Source organism: Nannobrachium achirus, assembly GCF_963921795.1.
Source record: "Nannobrachium achirus genome assembly, chromosome: 5".
Taxonomy (NCBI): Eukaryota; Metazoa; Chordata; class Actinopteri; order Myctophiformes; family Myctophidae; genus Nannobrachium; species Nannobrachium achirus.
This window is the reverse complement of record NC_137814.1, coordinates 36,831,221-36,850,505: the sequence shown is the minus strand read 5'-3', so window position 1 is coordinate 36,850,505 and position 19,285 is coordinate 36,831,221. Positions and strand designations below refer to the sequence as shown.

Sequence of the window (19,285 nt, the reverse complement as noted above, 5' to 3'; positions counted from 1 at the left end):
TGCTTTTGTCTAGGCCAGTAGTTCTCAAAGTGGATTCCATGGACTCTGTGCATGGTTCCTTTAGGGGGGTCTGAATGTCTGTAACTCTATAGTGTACAAATGGAACCAAATGGTCAATTTGGTTCCATTTGTACACTGTCAGAGTTAAGGGGAGAACTTGACATTTAAAAGTTTGAGAATAACATCTCTATATAGGCTACTGTCTATGATACAACATGCACATGCTGCAACCATGCAGGCTCTTCGTGCCCAAATAATTACAAATACACATGCACCATTTAAGTGAAACTCTTTCTTTCGTTTCCGTCAATTAATGCCTATAAAATGTGGCCTATAATAAAATAATATAAAGAATATCTGGAAGATTATGACAATGAAAATGCACGGGAAGATTGACTTAAATACCCGCTGTTATTCGTTTCAAAATTGGAATTATTTGTTTAGACTTTATAAATATATATATTTTTTGTTTTATGCAATCATCCAGCTTTAATGCTGATGATGGCTTAGCATTGCATTTTTATTTCATATTTGAACATGTGTGTAGCCTAAGCTCAATTCGTTTGGGTTGTATATGGGCTATAATATTAAATATATAGGCTAAATTAGTCAATTAGAAAAGCTTTCCGAATTGCGCTCATTCATGACGATGGCACACGAGGCCAAATAAAGAACTCACGAGCCTAATAATGGCCTCGAGCAATTCACACATTTATTTCTGCATTTTAGAAGCTTCAAACCAGGGAGTGAAATCCGGACAGGTTGTTATAGCTACGCGATCCACGGGGGTTCCGATGTCTGTTTAAAACGCCTCGGACCCTCCCTCTCTCCCCTTTAAACAACATTATATATCACACGCACACGCGCGCGCGCGCACACACACACACACACACACACACACACACACACACACACACACACACACACACACACACACACACACACTCACTCACTCTCACACACACACACACACACACACACGCACAGCATGCTAATGCGACCAATTCTCAATGAGCACTAAAACTCATCTTAAAATTGGCTCGTTCTGGTTAGTGCGTTCAAACTGACTCACGGGGGAACGGAGGGAACAGTACCAGCAGAAAGAATAGCCCCTTTGGCAATACCTGCTGATTGGGTCCTAAAAAAGCAAGCAGCTTTTAACTTTTAATATTTGGCTCCCGAGTTCAGCCACGACTAGTCGCAAAAGACAGATTCTCCGCCAGTTTCAGAGGACACATGTCATTATTCCCGAATCCTTATTAGTGCAGATATAGGATTTTTTGGAGGGGGTTGTTGTTGTCTTGTCGCTCCTCACTTGAAACAACCCGTGCGCGTCGGAGCGCGCATGTAGGCATTTCTACAGTGGAGATGTTTTGCGAGACTTTTTTAAGGATGATATACACTGGATGTCTCCTGTTGCTCTGTGGGCTTACGCATCATGTCATGGCAAGCTATCCAATCTGGTGGTAAGTTTTATTTTCATTTCTGATGTGCAAATTGACAGATTTTCATTTTTTAAACGTGTGTGTGTTTACAGCTTTGTTTCCTATTCTGTGTGCGATGTTCGGTAGCAGCGTGCATGTCAAGGAGCGACGCTTGTGCGCAATCGTGGCATCGATATTGTGTTAATTTGAGTCTGCAAAGCATGTTAGCCTGCCGGTAGCCTACTTATCGAAGTTAGTTAAACCAGGGGTTTTCAACCAGTGGTCCGGGGACCACCAGTGGTCCTTGGAGGGATTCCAGCCTGGTCCCCAGCTAAATGATGGAGAGTTGGTAACCAAATTATGGAACCCAATATAGATCTTTAACTCTCTCTCAATGGTTTCATTTTGCGCTCTCAAGAGTTAAATTATTGTTAAAAATGTGCATTACTTATTTTACAAGAAGTCTTTCTAAATAGAGAACATAGAAGAATCAATGTGTTGCCTGTCATCTCTAAAACACATCAATACAGCGTGTTGTGGATAAAATGTTAACCAACGATTTGGTCGTTTGGGTTCTTCTAAGTTTTGGGTTTGTGGGGCTAAAAGGTCATCATGACATGGTGGTCCGTGGCTCAAATGCCAAATAAATAATGGGCCTTGATATGAACAAGGTTGAAAACCACTGAGTTAAACAACTGAAGTGCAATCTCAGGGTGGCTTGATGATGGCTAGACAAGTGAAATTCAAGGAGAAAACAGCGCACGTGAGTCAATGACGCTATTGATTTCAAAGCCTGTGGTTGCGTAGCCAAACACTTCAAAACTAACCGGAGCCGTGCACTGGCATTATGTCTGTAGAGAGTTGAGACTAATTGGTGAGTTAATTGTAGGCATATTATCATCTTGATTGTATTTTGAGAGAAAGTGTAGAGATACAGTACATTTTAGAGATATTTCTTTAATACAGCAGCAGGTGCAGTGCACGCATGCGTGTGTGCGTGCGTGTGTGTGTGTGTGTGAGAGAGAGAGAGAGAGAGAGAGAGAGAGAGAGAGAGAGAGCGTGTGTTCACGCGCACGCGTTCATGCATGTGTGTGTGGGTGGGTCAGCTGTTGCAGAATAAGAACATCATGTATCGGAGGCTATTTAAACATTAATTTCTATCAATCTTGCATTACTGATTACATAATAAAACATAGGCCTGCATATTAGAATTATAATTTGCAGTCGCGTTTTCTGAATCTTATTATAGGCACCTTCTCTTAACAGAACTGTTGTATTAGTTTCTCAACTATTAGTAGCCTATTTAATATTTAAGAACTATATGACTACAAGTCTAACATGAATCAAAGGCCGAGCTCTAGGTTATCGCTGCATGCGTCATTTGCAAAGTTTATACTTTATAGTTCACTAAAACCTTAAAAATAAGGCATTTTGTATATGCTTTGTTTTGTCCATAATTTCTTGCATAAAAGAGGATTATAGGAAATTAATTGAGCTGTAACTGAGCTCTGTCTCTAAGCTTTCTTGAAATGTGTTTATTGAGCCTATATGAATGTGAGTTGAGTGAGGAACACGATTCAAGCCATGAATAATGTTAGTTTTTAGTGTCAGCTCATTTGCTTTTATCTTTGGGCAAAGTGATATATAAACTCAATGACATGGAAGCATGCAGTATATTTGACATCAGAAGTGAAATTGTAAAAAGAAAAGGCATATTCAGGCATTGCCAGGAGATTTATTGAATGTTTAGCCTTCGTCTAACCAATCAAATAATAATATAACATATAAAATAAAATAATAATACAAATATGAATTTGCTGAATAAATAATGAAGATTTACTTCCGAATGCAATTGGCCTGGGATTACATGTCTCCTAATTTAGCTTCCTTAATGGGTCCCCTGGTGGTTCTGCTGATGAGAACCTAATTACATGCTCTGCTGGAGGGAAATCCAGATATAATAGTGGAGCTTCAAGTCCACAGGTTGGACGAAATGGACCTAAATGAGGAACTATGAAGTGATGGGCTGCAATATCTTTCCAGCTTTTGTTTGTTGATTCATGAAATATTGATTTATGCAACCTAATTAAACGAATAGAGGGTTAAAATACTGTATGATAAATGTGTTGCCGGATGACTTTTTGGTGACCTCTCCGTCACCAAAAAAAAGAAAGAAATTAAATCCCAAAGTATTTTATTTCTGTATCACAACTCACAAAGAGGTGTCTCTTTATTCTTTATTATCAGGCTAAAGATAAGAACTAATCAGTCATTGGACTGCATGCAGCTTTTCATTTTATAACAGTAAATCTAATCATCGACTAAATTAGGAGTTTTATGATGTGCTTATAATGGATGGGTTAGGACATGTTTGGGTAAAAGTGCAACTATAACTATAGTGCAGAAGGTAAAAAGGGCAGATATGGGTTTGCTGCTGTATCATTGTAACCAATACAAACAATCTGTGATTGTGGTGCAGGAAAGGTAGCAGAGAAAAGTCACCACTGAGCTTGGCATACTTGACATAATATTGAGCTTTGTTTTCATTTCGTGTGGAAACTCAACCCATTCCCAATAACATGATACCCTCTGGATTTTAACTATACACAAACCCTAACACCAGATTCTGGGTATGTTACTGTATAAGCAAACATTCTGCAAAAATAGACAAACATTTGGTGAAAATAGGTGATCATTTGGTAAAAAGAAATAGGCGAACATTAGGTGAAAATAGAAATCTTGTAGTTCCCACCACAATGTGATGCACCGTGAGCTTGTAGACCTGCTATTTCGCTATAACAATGTATATAGGGTTTTAAGTGGTTAATGGCTACACTGTCTCTATAATGTGTTTGCAAACAGCTTGTCAGCTATCTGAGGGCTGTCATAGTCTTATGAAAACCCAGCATGGTGGTCTTCTGCCGACAGAAGACAGTGAACCCAACTCCATGTGGCCATCAGAGCTGCATCAAACTCCTTCAACCAGGGGTGTCACACCAAATTCTGAGCCCTGGGTACAAGGAGTCACTGCGGGCCCCCCATGAATGTTCTTCATGGGGGAGGGGGTTTAACCCATTTAGATTGGGAACGCATTATTACGCATTATTTTGTGCTTTAACTATTAAAAATAAAAGATATACAAGCTCACAGCGCAGCACCGAGTGCAGCGGGTGCGAGCTTGTAAATCTGCTATTTTTGAAAAATCTTGAACATTTGTGCAAGTCTTTGAATATTTTTGACCCGATTCTATAAATGTCTTCTAAGTTAAAAAAAGAAAAAAAAAAAAAACCTATGTGGTGCTCAATCATTTTCATGTCAAGGACCCCCAAAATGATATGTATTTGGCCATGGACCCCCATCTCAAAATATTTAGTTCCAGGCAAAATGTCAGTAACAAATTTTCACGACCTTTCAAAAATAGCAGATCTACAAGCTCGCAGGGCGGCACTCGGTGCCGCGCTGTGAGCTTGTATATCTGCTATTTTTCAATAGCCAAAGTATGAAAATAATTAAGGCCCCCTCCACCTTGGGCCCTAGTGACTCAGTCCTGCTTTCCCCCCTCCCCTTGTGACGCCCCTGCCTTCAACACAGTAGTCTGCGGGGGGATTGGTGCAGGACCAAGACAGGTTCATGTCTGCCTCTTCTCGACCTGCCATGGCATAGCCTGACTGCACCTCCCACCACCCTTCCCCTCCCCAGTCCACCCCACCTTAGAAGATAAATACCTGGAGGTGAAAGCTTGCCGCACATTCCTTTTCCCAAACATGCTCTCTTGATGTCAAAGTCGGCTCCAAGGCCCCAGGGCCCAAGAGTAAAGTGGTAATTCTAAGGCACCGTGCTTGGGCTTGCTGAAATATGCATTAAACCTGTGTTGGATACACTTAGATGAGAGAGGGAAAACATTCTATACTGAGAGACTAAAATTTAATATGATACCTTCTGTTCTCAACTGTTTACCTGTAACGGAAAACAAATTTGACAAAGGTGTTTTGGTGAGGTTTTACAAATCCTCTGCTTTATTAATGTCAGATTTAGTTACAAAATGGAAACCCACTTCCTTCAGAGGTGGTATCGCCCAGACTTTCTTAGAGAAGTCAAAAGAATAGTGTAAGGTTCACAATAAAATCCTCAGCCTTAATACTGAGAGTGTGTACAAATGGAAGCAAATGGACCTGTTCCTTTTGTGGAAAAATTAGCACATTAACATTTTACAGTGTTGGTTCGGTTGAGGCTGTGATAGTGGCACAGTGATAACAGTGGAATCAGAGGATGTCTAAAACGTGTATTTTCCTCCTTGGCTTGTAAATGTAAATCCTAAATACCAGCAGTTACATTTAGAGATTTATTAACAACAGCGCACTTCATGCTGTACAGATTTCAAATCATAAATCCTCCTTGGTGAAACATTCCCTGCCTCCACTCTCTGTGTTTCCTAACACAGGAAGAGGATACAGGGATGCACTGAGACAGACAGTGACTCTGTAGGCATGTGTGAGTGGAACTGTCCAATCTGGGTGACTCAGCGTGGTCTGGTCTGACTTGGTTATCGTGGCATACTGCAGTGATAGGGATCCTACTGTATGCAAACATTATGTTATTATTATGCCGGTAGAATGAGACAAAACCACAGACCCTCACCAGTGCTTTATCTGATCCACATTATAGTTGATTGGTAACTGTAATAGCGGTGCCTTTTTACACCTGTTGCTCTCACTCATCACAGACCTGAAGGAAACTCACAGAATAAATGATAGTATAATGCACTTTTCTTCCTGATTTGATAAGAGTTCTTACAGTCTGTTTAAAACCATATGTCTATACAGATTCAGACTCGAAGATGCAAAAGCATTTGATGATATTCGATTATATACATTTGCTAAAGTGACTTTATTGTGCAATTATAGGATCTCCAGAGGAGGAAGAGGAGGTTCCAGAGAAGGAAAACTTGCGTGTCAAATATTTTAACCTGCGGCACTTTTTTTTCTTCTTTTTTTTCCGCTTTCCCCCTCTTTCCCAGAACATCTAATCTGCTCGCACTTGTATTGATGAAGCTGTGTGATGACTTGCATGGCTACTCTGCATGTTATGTGTATTCGAGAGGCAAATGTCTTGTCTGTTTGTGATGCAGACTCAGGTTTCTGTTGTGAAAGGTCTGCCTATAGTGCCTCAGGGTGCGGATTGACAAGGGCCAAACAGAGGTCAGTTTGGAATAGGAGTGTCTCTCGTGTTTACTGATACCTTCAATCTCATTGATGTTGCAGACAAGCAGACAACAAAAACATTTGATTTCCTCTTTTTTAACTCGGCATCACTGCACTCGCTGGATCTCTCGTTTTCATACGTAACAACACGTTAGCTGAGCTCCAGCTTCTGGTGGAGCTGAGCACATTGGTGGTGTTTGAAAAGCAATCCACGACTGCGGTATTCAAGGTCACCGTGTCTTACAGGGTAACAGTCAGTCAAGGGTCACGTGGCTGTGGAGGTCTCTTAGGGATGTGAGGTTTTCAAAAAGAGCCTGGGGTGAGTGTCGGGAGTTTGGTTAATCTTGCTGTGATCAGTAATTAGTCCTTGAACAACACTGAACAGGTCAACATATAGCGAGCTAATTGAGCAGCACAGGACGACACAGTAAAATCCAGAGTGTTCCTTTGACCCCAAGAGGTTTCAAATGGATCCATAAAGGTGCATTGTTACACTCTCAGGGTTAAAAGAAACACTTTGGATTTTCCTGTGCACTCACACCTGCTTTGGCTTTGCCTTTGTGCAAAAACTATACAGCCCCTGTTATCATGCCCAGATCACTCAGAAGAGGATCATCAGATTACTGTCATTAATACTAGGTTTTTAAAGAGACAGTTAATGTGGAATGAAGGCTTGTCTGGATTGCCAGCAAGCTACTTTGTAGCTACTCTACAGTGGCCTTGCCAATGATAATAGGAAGTCAGCGATCAAATAATTTAGCTGTTCTGAGAGAGTACAAAGCGTTGTCAAAGCACTGATGTAGGGTGACAGTTCTGTGAGAGGCAAAGAGTTCAGGTCAGTAGTTCAGGACTATTCACTCATGTATATTCATATACATTGCCCCCCCCCCCCCCTTTAATTTCTATGAATTTTTATGAGGCCAAATTACGTTTAGACAACCTATTGATATTTCCCCCGATGGGTGGAAGCCATGATGTATAAACGCAAATGCACTCCATGCTCTCACCAGGCTTACAATTAAAGCACAGCAAAAGTCATTAAGTCTGCTTCAATCACATGACATAGCCTACAATGATACAGCGGAATGGTTGTTCCCTTTGCCATGGTTATGAGGTATAAACAATCATAATTGAGAGGAAAGAGAGCGAGACACAGAGAAAGAGAGAGAGATGTAATCAGTGAACCACCAAGTTTGCACTTGTTGCATCCCAGAATACCCCCCTCAAAGGCGAAGAGGGCTGGGTTCAGAGTCACACTTAATACACCCTCTGAAGTTTCAATGTGGGGTTTGCACTCTTATTACCCTAAGCTGAGGGCCTGTTAAGTGTGTGGACAGTTAATAACAAGGTGTAGGTTTCCAGGTTGTCAACTTAAGGTCTATGAAGCACTGTTGGTGTGTTGTGGACTTTCATCTTAAGCTGTAGCCATGCTTACGTCTGTGGTAGTAGGTCTGCAATTTCAATGCTCACAAAGGCCAGGTGTGTGCAGAAAGGGTAGTTGAAGGGATAACGGATTGATCGCTAATGGTAGCATCTGATATAACAAATGGACGTGTGTATGGATGCACATGCACGCGCGCGCACACACACACGCACGCACCCATGCTCATGCATGCACACACGCACGCACACACGCACGCTCACGCACGCACGCACACACACACACACACACACACTCTCTACTTTGACAAGAAATTATGAATCAATCGTTTTTGGGAAGGTTTTACGCTGTCTGTAAATTTAGTTTTTCTGTATATATGCACAACAGAAACTACATGTATGCCTTTTTACCCCTTTTTATTTTGTAATTGCTTTGGGTTACTATTTGGATTTGACTGGCACAGTAGCACAGATGTTAATGCCATCTTGGATCTTGACCTGGATGGTCTATAGCTCACTCTGAACAGAAAACAGGCAGATGCAGAACACTGCACACTGTTGATTTGACCACTTAAACCCTATACTTGCCAGGGATCCCCCAGGCGTCCCCTACTTTTTTCCCTCTTCACCAAATCTTATAGCCAAAAATAGCCAATATACAAGCTCACAACGTGTCGCATGGCAAATGCGCTGGGAGTTTGTATCTGCTGTTTTCGCCAAATGTTTGACTATTATAACATGCCCAGAAAAGCGTTTATGGGGTTATAAGTGTAAAAATGGGTGAAATCTTGCTTTTTCGAACGCACATCATTTCGACAACGGAGCGTCGGCAGGTATCGCTACACACACCACGGAGGTTAGGGTTAGGGTTAGGTTTGGTTGTCGAAAAGATGACTTGTAGAAATAGCGACACGCTCCCTAAAAATGGACCCTTACGGTAATACAGTAGGTACTGTCACTGGTTCCCAAACACTGGGTTGGGACCCATTTGTGGGTCGCGGACAAGTTTTTATGGGTCCCTTAATTCTTTGTTTCGTACAATTGGTTTGGCAATTATTATTATTTCAAAAACATTTTCAAAAAAAGCAAAAAGAATCAAGAATTAAAAACGTTTTTTTTCCCCCCAGGTATTTCATAAAGAAATAAAAATAAAAATGGAAGAAATTCGATATATTAGCCTTGTGCGCTTGTAGATCTGCTATTTACACTAGTTTGGGTCCCTGGCAAACGTCTAATCTCTCTTTTGGGTCTCGACGTAAAGAGTTTGGGGAACCACTGGTATGGATGTAATCCACACTGACACTGTGAATCTCTCACCCTCCTGTAGGTCTCTAGCTGTGGGCCACCAGTACTCATCAATGGGCACCCAACCTATCCTGTGTGGTAGCATCCCCGGCCTGGTGCCCAAACAGCTACGCTTCTGCCGGAACTATGTGGAGATCATGCCCAGCGTGGCAGAAGGGGTGAAGATCGGCATTCAGGAATGCCAGCACCAGTTCAGAGGCCGGCGATGGAACTGCACCACCGTCAGTGACAATCTGGCCATATTTGGGCCGGTGTTAGATAAAGGTAAGGCTAAATATCTGGCACTTGTATATCAAAATGCATTACAGGTTTCCCACGGTCATGAAATTCCTGGAAATATTTTGAAATTTGACAAATATATTTTCCAGTACTGGAAAAGTTTTGGAATTGATCAAGGGTCCTGGAAGGTCCTGGAGAAATTAGGTGTGCATTGTCTTTGGTTATTGATTTTGTTAATACCTCTGAAATGACAAATGAAACATTGGCCAAATTGTCAAATATTAGAGGCAGAAATTGTGAAAATAGCAGATCTACATGCTCACAACGCCTCGCAACGCGAGGCGTTGTGAGCAGCATGTAGATCGGCTATTTTCACCATGAAACCGTGTTAAACTCAAACCCTCAACTCTTAATGCTCGTCAGGGTGCTGGGGTCCCCAGTTAAAAATATGATCATTTTGGGGGTCACAGCCTGAAAAGTTTCAGAACCACTGTCTTTGGGCATTGCGCATAGGAGTAAGCGACTCGTTATTGAGCTGAATTATTGTTATATAGTCCTGGAAATCGGGTTAAATATTCTGTAAAGGTTTTGGAAATTAATTGGTAAAAATGTGTGGGAACCCTGGTATTAGCATAGGTCTGCAAGTTTGATCACACCGATAACGTTCACGTCATTTGTCAAGTTCCTGTCATTTGTGCAAGAGGCCTACTGTTCCTCTATTTGAAATCAATATCTTTCACACACGCCTCTTCTGTCAGTCAGATGACATCAAGAGCTGAGGTTGGTGTTTTTACTATTTATGATCTTAAGATCTTGGAAGATGACAAGCGCACAGCATAATCCTTTCCTTGGATAGCATTTTCTGATATGCTGACCTTTTTAGTCAAGTTAAATGTATGAAGCCAGCAGAATTGGTTCAGTCAGCATATAATCGAGTGGTACATTGCGGTTGCATTCAGTTTCTATTTCAACGCTATTACGCCAGTTGCACGTCACAGGCGACGTGGCAGTCAGCTGTCAGTCAACTGATCACTTGCCAAGCTATTTAGCCTGCTCAGCCTGTCATTCTCCTACTGCTGCTTCCCAGGTCTGTCGTGATATGCGCTTGCTTGCCCCCACCGCCTCCCCAGCACCACCAGTAGGCTCTGCTTATTCTGTCCCCCATGGGGGGGTGTTTATATATATTATATCTCCCTGCTCCAATGGTTATTGATGTTCTTCTGTGCTGCGCTGAGCAGGGAGAAGCAGAGCAGACGCCAAAATAAACATACACACTTGTATTACTAATTTATAATAATAAACATTGTTTCAATCCTTATCGTGAGTTATCTGACTGAACCACATTAACCCTGGCCTCCCTATTTTAGGTTTATCATTCATTATAGTTAGAAATTCTCAATAACCTAGTCCTATTCCGTATGGTTCATGTATATCATACACCAGTGTCTCACTGTGAACCATCTACAGTAGGCCCACTAGCTACTGTACACGCTTGTAGATTGACTATATTTGCTGTGTGACATCACACAACAAAAAAGTGGTTAAACTACAAATGTAGTGATTGGTTATATAATTGGTTATATAAATGGCAACACAAAATAAACCTCCCATATAAGGACGAGAAGTGAAAAATGCTGTGCAGTTCTGTTTAAAGGTGTTACACTCCCTGTGTGCATCGTTCACCGTATTCACTCAAAGCCTTGTTCAAATACACTTCACAGAGTGAATGAGCGGTCTGCATGCATGAAATAATGTATGTGCAGAATTAGGCTGAGAGTGAGTTGTGTCTTGTTGGAGTTTTTCTTAGAAGGGAATCCCCTTCGATTGTTCTTCTGTTTGTTAAATTCCTCAGAAGTTCCTTACACAAGACTTTTAATCATGCCATGTTCACCAAAATGAATGTTTCCCCTTAGATTCCTAGCTGTTTGTATGGAGGGTTTGCAGACGTATGCTGAGTCTGGTTTAATAATGGGCTCTGACTGTAGAAACCCCCCTCGACACTCAAAATATAAGCAATGATAAAACCAGGAAATATTCAACATTCATTCATTTTCACTGCATAAACATATATACACACATATTGAATGTGTATGTACCGGTATATACTGTATAATGTGTGTGTGTGTGTGTGTGTGTGTGTGTGTGTGTGTGTGTGTGTGTGTGTGTGTGTGTGTGTGTGTGTGTGTGTGTGTGTGTGTGTGTGTGTGTGTGTGTGTGTGTGTGTGAGACATACAGTATACAGTATTCAGTGCATATAACAGACCAACGTGTATTTATTTATACTAGATTTAGAGGTTGCTATACGATCAAATCTAGTTTCCAGTACTCTCCATACTGTATGGGCATGTTACGTTTGCCGTGTCCATCCACCGTCCCACCACAAGGCAGGTTTAACACAGAATGCCAGGACATGTTTTTTGTTTGCCTGATCCTGAATTAGCATGAGAACTGATGATGTGGAGAAGTTGTGGGTTCTAAACCTGTCAACTGTTTAACAGAAGAGTGATGTTTACTGTGGTGGGATATGAGGTTAGTTGGGGCAATTGTTTTTAATAAACTCTTGAGTCAGTTGTTACAATGACAGAGGCGGCTTGAACTCAAGTGGGTGGGTAACGACGGGGGGTTCACAGTCCAAACCCTATTGTGGTGCAAAATGCCATCACATTGCTTCGACCTCCCTGGTCTAAATTGCAGGGGCACTGACTGGAAAGGGGAGGTGGCTACTCTTTGGATCTGGGCTTTAGTAAATCATTTTGATTGGATTAAGGTCACTGAGGCCCTTAATAATGTGAGAGGTCAAAGTGGCTGGATTAAGTGCCTTTGTCAGAGGCCACAGAGAGTGACTTGGGGGCTCACGAGCCTTTGATAGGGCTTAGTAGGAGAGGGCTCCCATTTCATTGGCTTTGATTGATGCTTGTGTTTGTCTGCGCATCGGGCCATTGTCCTCACTGGTGTATGTTTGTCTGCCATGCAGACTCTTGTATGTTGGTTTCCTCGTCCCCTTTTGAGGAAGACGCAGGAAGCAGCGGTAGGCCACCGTACCTCATGCAAGGTTGTATAAGACACAACGTAAGTTTGTGTGTGGTGGGGGGGTCGTTCAGTGTGGTGTGCCCTGCCTCACTAGTCAACTAGTCTAAATTTCCGCACACCTTTTGGTCTCAAAAGTGAGCTAGGGAACTCTCTTTTCTGATTTGCTGCCTTCCGCTTCCTGTTGTGAGAGGATGTTTTCATTGTTCACTGTTGGCAACCACTTGTTTCCAGCTTACTCCATGCGCCCACCTACCTGTACAGTAGCAGTAGGCTACAGTATAGCTGTGGAGGGCCATATAGTAAGTGTACAACATGCTTCAAAGTGTTTGAGCTTATCAGTTATAGCCCACTACTTCCCAAAATCATCTTTAGGAGATTAGAGACTAGAGGTTTGACAGTCATGATTGAACAATGGACCAACACAGAGAGGAGGACGTTTTGTCAGTTGCTGCCTAAACCCTACAGTTGAAATATTATGAAAGGAATGTTTTTTTTTACAGTTACTGGCAACAGCCTGTGGAAATTATCATAATGCAATCAGTCAGTCTGTCTCCTCTCATAACAATGCAAATACACAAACATGCACATGCATGCACTAAAACATCATTCAAATCTAAATGACCACACACAAACGCACATATGTACAAGATACATATATGCTTTGCAAGCAATAGTTAATTGGTTCTTGCCTGTACAGTGAACCTATTCTCTCTTTCTCTCTCTGTCTGTCTCTCTCCGCCTCTCTTGCGCTCTGCCCTGATCACAAGCCCTGCCTTCAGGCTACGTCTGCGTCAGCACTCATTAATTTACATTAACCAAAGTGTCAAAACATGCACTGCTGGAATCTGCTTGTGATGAAAGTCTATAGAAGGCTGTGCAGGTGTTCTTAGTCGGCAGAACTGATCCAAGAACTGCTTTCAGCACATGTGGCTCTTGCAGAGGACCTGACAATGTGCACTGTAATCAGCCAATAGGTTATGAGTTATATGACACCATTATGGAGGGCAGCGTTGCCACAGAAAGTGGACAGTCACGATTACACAGGCATGAACAGCCTTGCAGGCATGGGCATGCACTGTTAGTCACTGCTCTTTACTTGAAGCCATAAAAAATGAAATGAGGTTTATGGTAAATCCAATGACATAATATGTAAAATATGTCGCCGTATTGTTTGATTCTCCAACCAGTTGTTGTAGGAGTTTGCCGACATTGAAGATGAAAATAGATAAACCGCCAAAAACGTAAAATGTGGATGCCTCCAGGCCTCTAGGTTTTCATTACATTGGTAAATCCACTTCAGAAGCCAAACTCAACCATCCAAGCGAGTCCCACCAGGAAAAGGTCAGGCGATGCAGGTTGTGACCCATGACCTGAGGATGAGAAAGTGTTACAATTTAGGATGTGCTAAGAGGTCTCTGCTTTTCATAAAACGCATGTTTGTCCATGCTGGGGGAGGGAGGTTAGCACACCGGTATATCATTAACTCTGGCCCAGAAAGAAAGCAGGGGTGTGGTAAATGGAGTTGATGGGGGGACCTTAGCCCCGCTCCCTGCTGAGCGCTGCTCGGAGCACAATATCTCCGCAACCATGAGATTAAGCAGGAGAAAAAGCGCTTTTCCCCATTCACACGCCCTTTAGATTGTTTTATTAAACCATTTGAATAGGGATTTCCCCGTCTGCCGACAAGCGGGGTCCAGCCAACGCATACTTCTCTGTTGCTATGACTTAACTTGGTCCCCACTAATCACTGGCCAGGGCAAATTTCATATAAAATATCTTGGGCCATTGTGGGGCTAACACAGCGTGACAGTGGCAGCACAATAGGGGATTCAGCCCCCCAGCAGGTCGTAGGGACCACTTGCCATGCCAGGGTCTGGCAAAGTTTGGTGGAGGAGCACTGTCAGAACAAAGTGCCTTGAAACCCTTTAAATGTGTTTAACACCAAGACTGCAACCAAGCCGGTGTTTAGGGGGGATTGAAAGTAAACCCAATTACAGGTGTGTTCATATGGGTAAATGCTTTTAAAACACCACAGCTCTCTGAAATTCCCAAGTTTGTACGTCTCAATGTTGAAAACACGATTTGGAGAAGCCATTTAGGGTTAGGTTTTAGGTAAAATCTTAGACAAAAGACAACATCAAAGCATTTCTTCTGAAATTGGAATCTAAAGGTATTTATTATCATATTTAATACTGTCTCCTCAAGTGTAAATGGTACACACATACAAGAGGAGTTCAATCAGTTTAACTTCTTAATGATCTGAATGCTGCTACCCTGATTGACTTTGAGAACTTGATTGCCACATGCATTGTGGGATCATAGCTTGGCATTTTATAGACTTGTCTTGTCAGGGGTCCAATGTGTGCTGTGGTTAGCGATGGATTATATTTAGATCAGAGCAGTGATACAGTAGTTGCTTCACATTTTCATTTCATTGCTGTTGATATCGAGTGCCTCGGGGAACTATATGGATTTACATATATATGAGCATATGAGGTATTTGGACATGGTGCAGTATGTGAACACCATGTGGTGTAATAGACTGAACTACAGTATATTCATTGGATGGCAGCCCAGTTGCCACAACTTGGACCTTGTTTATTTCAATGAGTCTGGGATTGTCACCTTACTAAAGCTTAATTTATACTATGTTGTATGATATGTATGTTTTATTTATGTATTTCTGGTTAAAAAATGCAGTAAAGTAAGGCAACTCCTAGTTTAAGGTTGTTGGGGGTTTTTGTTTAGTTTTTATATTCAAGTAAGGTACTATTCTTATCTCAATCTGTCTCAGGAGATAATTCTTTTGCCCCTGCTTTGCCTTCTTTTTCTCATTTTGCCCCCAGATAATCCTCTTTCCCCCTCTTATATTCATCCAACCATTCCTCACACCCCTTTAGCTCCGCTGCATCATTGTCAGTTGTCCATAAGAGCTTGACCCACACTTTATTGGCTTCCTGACAATAAAAGGGGGAGTCTGGGTGGTTTTAAATCGACATAGCAGAGGAAGCATCTTAGCTACACTCCTCCAGCCACCCCCACCCCCATGATGATAACTAATGACACAACACCCACTTCATTAGTAGCATCTTTACAATGAACTCTATTGATACAAGTGTCTTCATCATTCTTGTCTGGTATTCATTTGGTTGTATAACACATAAGAGGTGCCCAAGAGTAGAGCAGATTCGAGGATATTGCAAACGTCAGTGGAGCTGTGCACCGTTCTCTTGCATCATTGTTTCTAATGCCCTTTTAGTCCTCCAACCAGTTGGAACCTGCTGCAAGGGAGGAGTTCATACTCCTCTTTACTCCTCCCTTCTTTCATTTCTCTCTCTTTATACCTCTCTTCTCTTTACACATCTCTCACTCTCACTCACTCTTGCACTGTCCTATGCCCTTTTGCACTTCACTATTTTCACTCTTTCATCTTTATCCTTTTATTTTTCCTTCTCTTCACTCTCATGTATGCTAATACAGTATTTTCTCTTAGTTTAACCCCTTGCCTCTCCACCCTCTCCATCCATCTTTCTCTCTCTTTCTGTCGTTTCTTGTGGTTGTGCAAGACCATACAAGCAAGGCAACCTCCCTGTCATAATGAATCCAGTAAAATCCGGAGAGGTAGAAGTGTGGAATGTCTACTACAGCACCCACTTCATATCAAAACCACAACTTCTGCTGCGTTTCTGGACACTCCGTAGACCCATTGGCCTCTCGATAGTCTCACTCTCCTCGTGGCCCATTCGGTGTGAGGCCATTTCCTAACCTTTCAAAAGCTTAATTGAGTCTCTTAATTATAGGCCTGTCAGACCTCTGTCTCCTCCTCTCATCTTAGAGGTTCCTGATCCCCTCTGAGTCATCATTCAGCTATGCCAGACAGAGACAAGAGCCCTCGCTGGCCTTATTTAGGAGGATTGATGTCTTGGCAGGATCAACCCACACTTTTGGCCTCCAAGAAGTAGACACCGCCCCCAATCAATGACATGACTCCATCTACAGTGCTGATGATGACCGCTTCTCTAGCAGCACCGCTCTGGATGTGAAGCCATTTGGATTTCATTGTTCTGGTTTTATGCACGCAGTAAAAAAAACTCAAGGTTAATTCAACAGCGAATGAAACACTGTAGATGAAATACAGTCAGGTTTACTCATGTAATTACTCATAAATATGGTTCAAAATATTATAGTTGATTATATTGTACAAGCAGCTGTCAGCATCAGAGGTCATGACCTACATTAGGTCCCACGACTTTTACACTTGTTTTCTCTTTGTAGGAAATTGCCATCCATTGGCATACCATGCTTTACATGTTAATACATTGATGGTTACAGTGTGCTCCTCTGCTTCTACTTCCAGCCACGCGAGAGTCGGCCTTTGTGCACGCGATCGCCTCAGCAGGAGTGGCGTTCGCAGTGACCCGCGCCTGTGCTGAGGGCTCAGCCACCATCTGCGGTTGTGACACGCGTCACAAGGGACCCCCTCGTGAAGGATGGAAGTGGGGTGGCTGCAGTGAGGATGTGGACTTCGGCAGCATGGTGTCCCGGGAGTTTGCAGACGCGAGAGAGAATCGCCCCGACGCGCGCTCTGCAATGAACCGCCACAACAACGAGGCGGGGAGAACGGTGGGTTTCCAATAGCTTCTGTAGCTGTTTACTGACATTCAGAGTTAGAGAGGGAATTACCTGATAATGACACCTGTTTTTAGAAAGGTTTCCTTGAATCACAAGAAAGCCCTCTTCAAAGACACTCTTCAAAGACACATTCTTTTGATAGTCATTTAATCTCATCACCCCATTTCTCATCTCTCTCTTTCCAGTCCCTCAACGACAAAATGTTCCTGAAGTGCAAGTGTCATGGCCTCTCGGGCAGCTGCGAGGTGAAGACCTGTTGGTGGTCGCTGCCCGACTTCAGGGTCATCGGGGACTACATGAAAGACAAGTACGACAGCGCCTCAGAAATGGTGGTGGAGAAGCACAGGGAGTCCCGCGGCTGGGTGGAGACCCTGCGGCCCAAGTACAACTACTTCAAGCCGCCCACAGAGCGCGACCTGGTTTACTACGAGAACTCGCCCAACTTCTGTGACCCGAACCCTGAGACCGGTTCCTTTGGCACCCGCGACCGTACCTGCAACCTGACATCCCACGGCATAGATGGCTGTGACCTCCTCTGCTGTGGCAGGGGTCACAACACCCGGACCGAACAGAGAAAGGAGAAGTGCCACTGTATTTTCCACTGGTGCTGCTATGTCAGCTGCCAGGAGTGTGTGAGAGTCTATGATGTCCACACCTGCAAATAGAGACCTATTTATAGCACTGGCCTTCTCTCACCAAAACATTAAAGACTTCAGTAGGTAGAAGAGCAAAATGCAACAAACAGACCAGCTTGACTTGAGAGACTAAACCCGCCGGACCTGTCTGTGGATTGAGCTGACGGCAGACAACGTGGCCTCGTGTTTTTATGCTGTGATGCTAAAAAAAAAGAGCCATTCCCTGCCTTGGTTTGCTGAAAACAGTTGAGCTGTTGCTCGGAAACCACATCCATGCGATCTGCGCGATGTCAATGCCAGATGTTGACGACAAAGATATCGATCGTGGTGATGATGACGATGGACCAGGAGAGCCAGAGAGGTAGCCGAGTGGTGGCTGTGCGATGAAGGGGTTTCACGTCCTGACTTAGGAAAGGAGAAGTGTTGGCTAATTATGTCCACTTGACAAGCGCCATATTGGTGAATGTCTCTCTGCATTTCAACTCTGTTGAGAAAAGCACAGCATTGTAAAAGTGTTAATTTATCTCTGAGTTAAATTATCTGAGTTAGATTAACAATCTGGATTTTACTTTGTTAATACTCGCATGGTATGCTCTTATCATGAAATTATATTTTTCTCGTCCTTCAGTAGGCCTATAACCGAACTCTTCACTGTTTCAGTTATGTTTGTTTTGCCACAAAACAATATTTAAGAGCAATCTGTGCTTTTCATACACTTAGAATCATGTATTTCCTCTTCAAAGTTAGTATGTGCCTGGTAACTAACAGTTTCATTGTGTGAATGAATGATTGTTTTGCATTTTATAGTGTTCATTCATTACTGATGTTTGGGTAAGAATACACTTGCACCTGAGTGAATGTAGTCGGTACATTATCTTGTGTTTACGTATCCGGAAACTCTCAAGCTAGCAAGTCATCTGCTTTGAAATACATTTTTTAGAGTACATGAGCCACATCAACTGAACATTGGCAAAATAAGAATATTCTCAGTCTACACGTCTTCCAGCATTTCAGGTGCATCTTGAAACACCTGAAGAAAAATAAAGATAAAAATAAATATATAAATAATAAATATATATTTACTGTACGATAGTTTGGTATAGAATATCATGGAGAGTTATGACCAAAGACAAACAACTTTCCACTAAGCTATAGACGTTGTCAGAGAGCTGTAACTGGATTTCTGAAAGGTCAGCACTTGCATCTTATTGAGGAATATGAAGCATGTTCTCCTTATTATCAGTATTAGCAATGTCTCATGCGACTGGATGCGTAAAAACTGTGCTATTTATGAAAGGGACCTTCCCACTATATGTCTGTCTCACTTTACACTGTCCTTTTCCTTTTGTTTGTTTATTTTCTCATCAAATAGAAGTAATTTGTATGCTCCCTGAAAGATTCACAAATGGCAAACAAACCACACGCTAAGCTGTATCATATAAGCTGTGTAAATTCTAGT

At 42.4% G+C, this 19,285-nt stretch overlaps 1 protein-coding gene across 1 annotated transcript; it reads left to right on the top strand.

The window, feature by feature from the left end:
• Nucleotides 1-1,368: 1,368 nt before the first annotated feature.
• Nucleotides 1,369-17,856, top strand: wnt3a (wingless-type MMTV integration site family, member 3A; the record flags this gene model as incomplete). Its single annotated transcript, XM_080726717.1, has 4 exons — nt 1,369-1,466; nt 9,333-9,574; nt 16,917-17,182; nt 17,377-17,856. 4 exons carry the CDS (start codon nt 1,369-1,371, stop codon nt 17,854-17,856), a joined length of 1,086 nt encoding a protein of 361 aa, XP_080582843.1.
• Nucleotides 17,857-19,285: the final 1,429 nt, after the last annotated feature.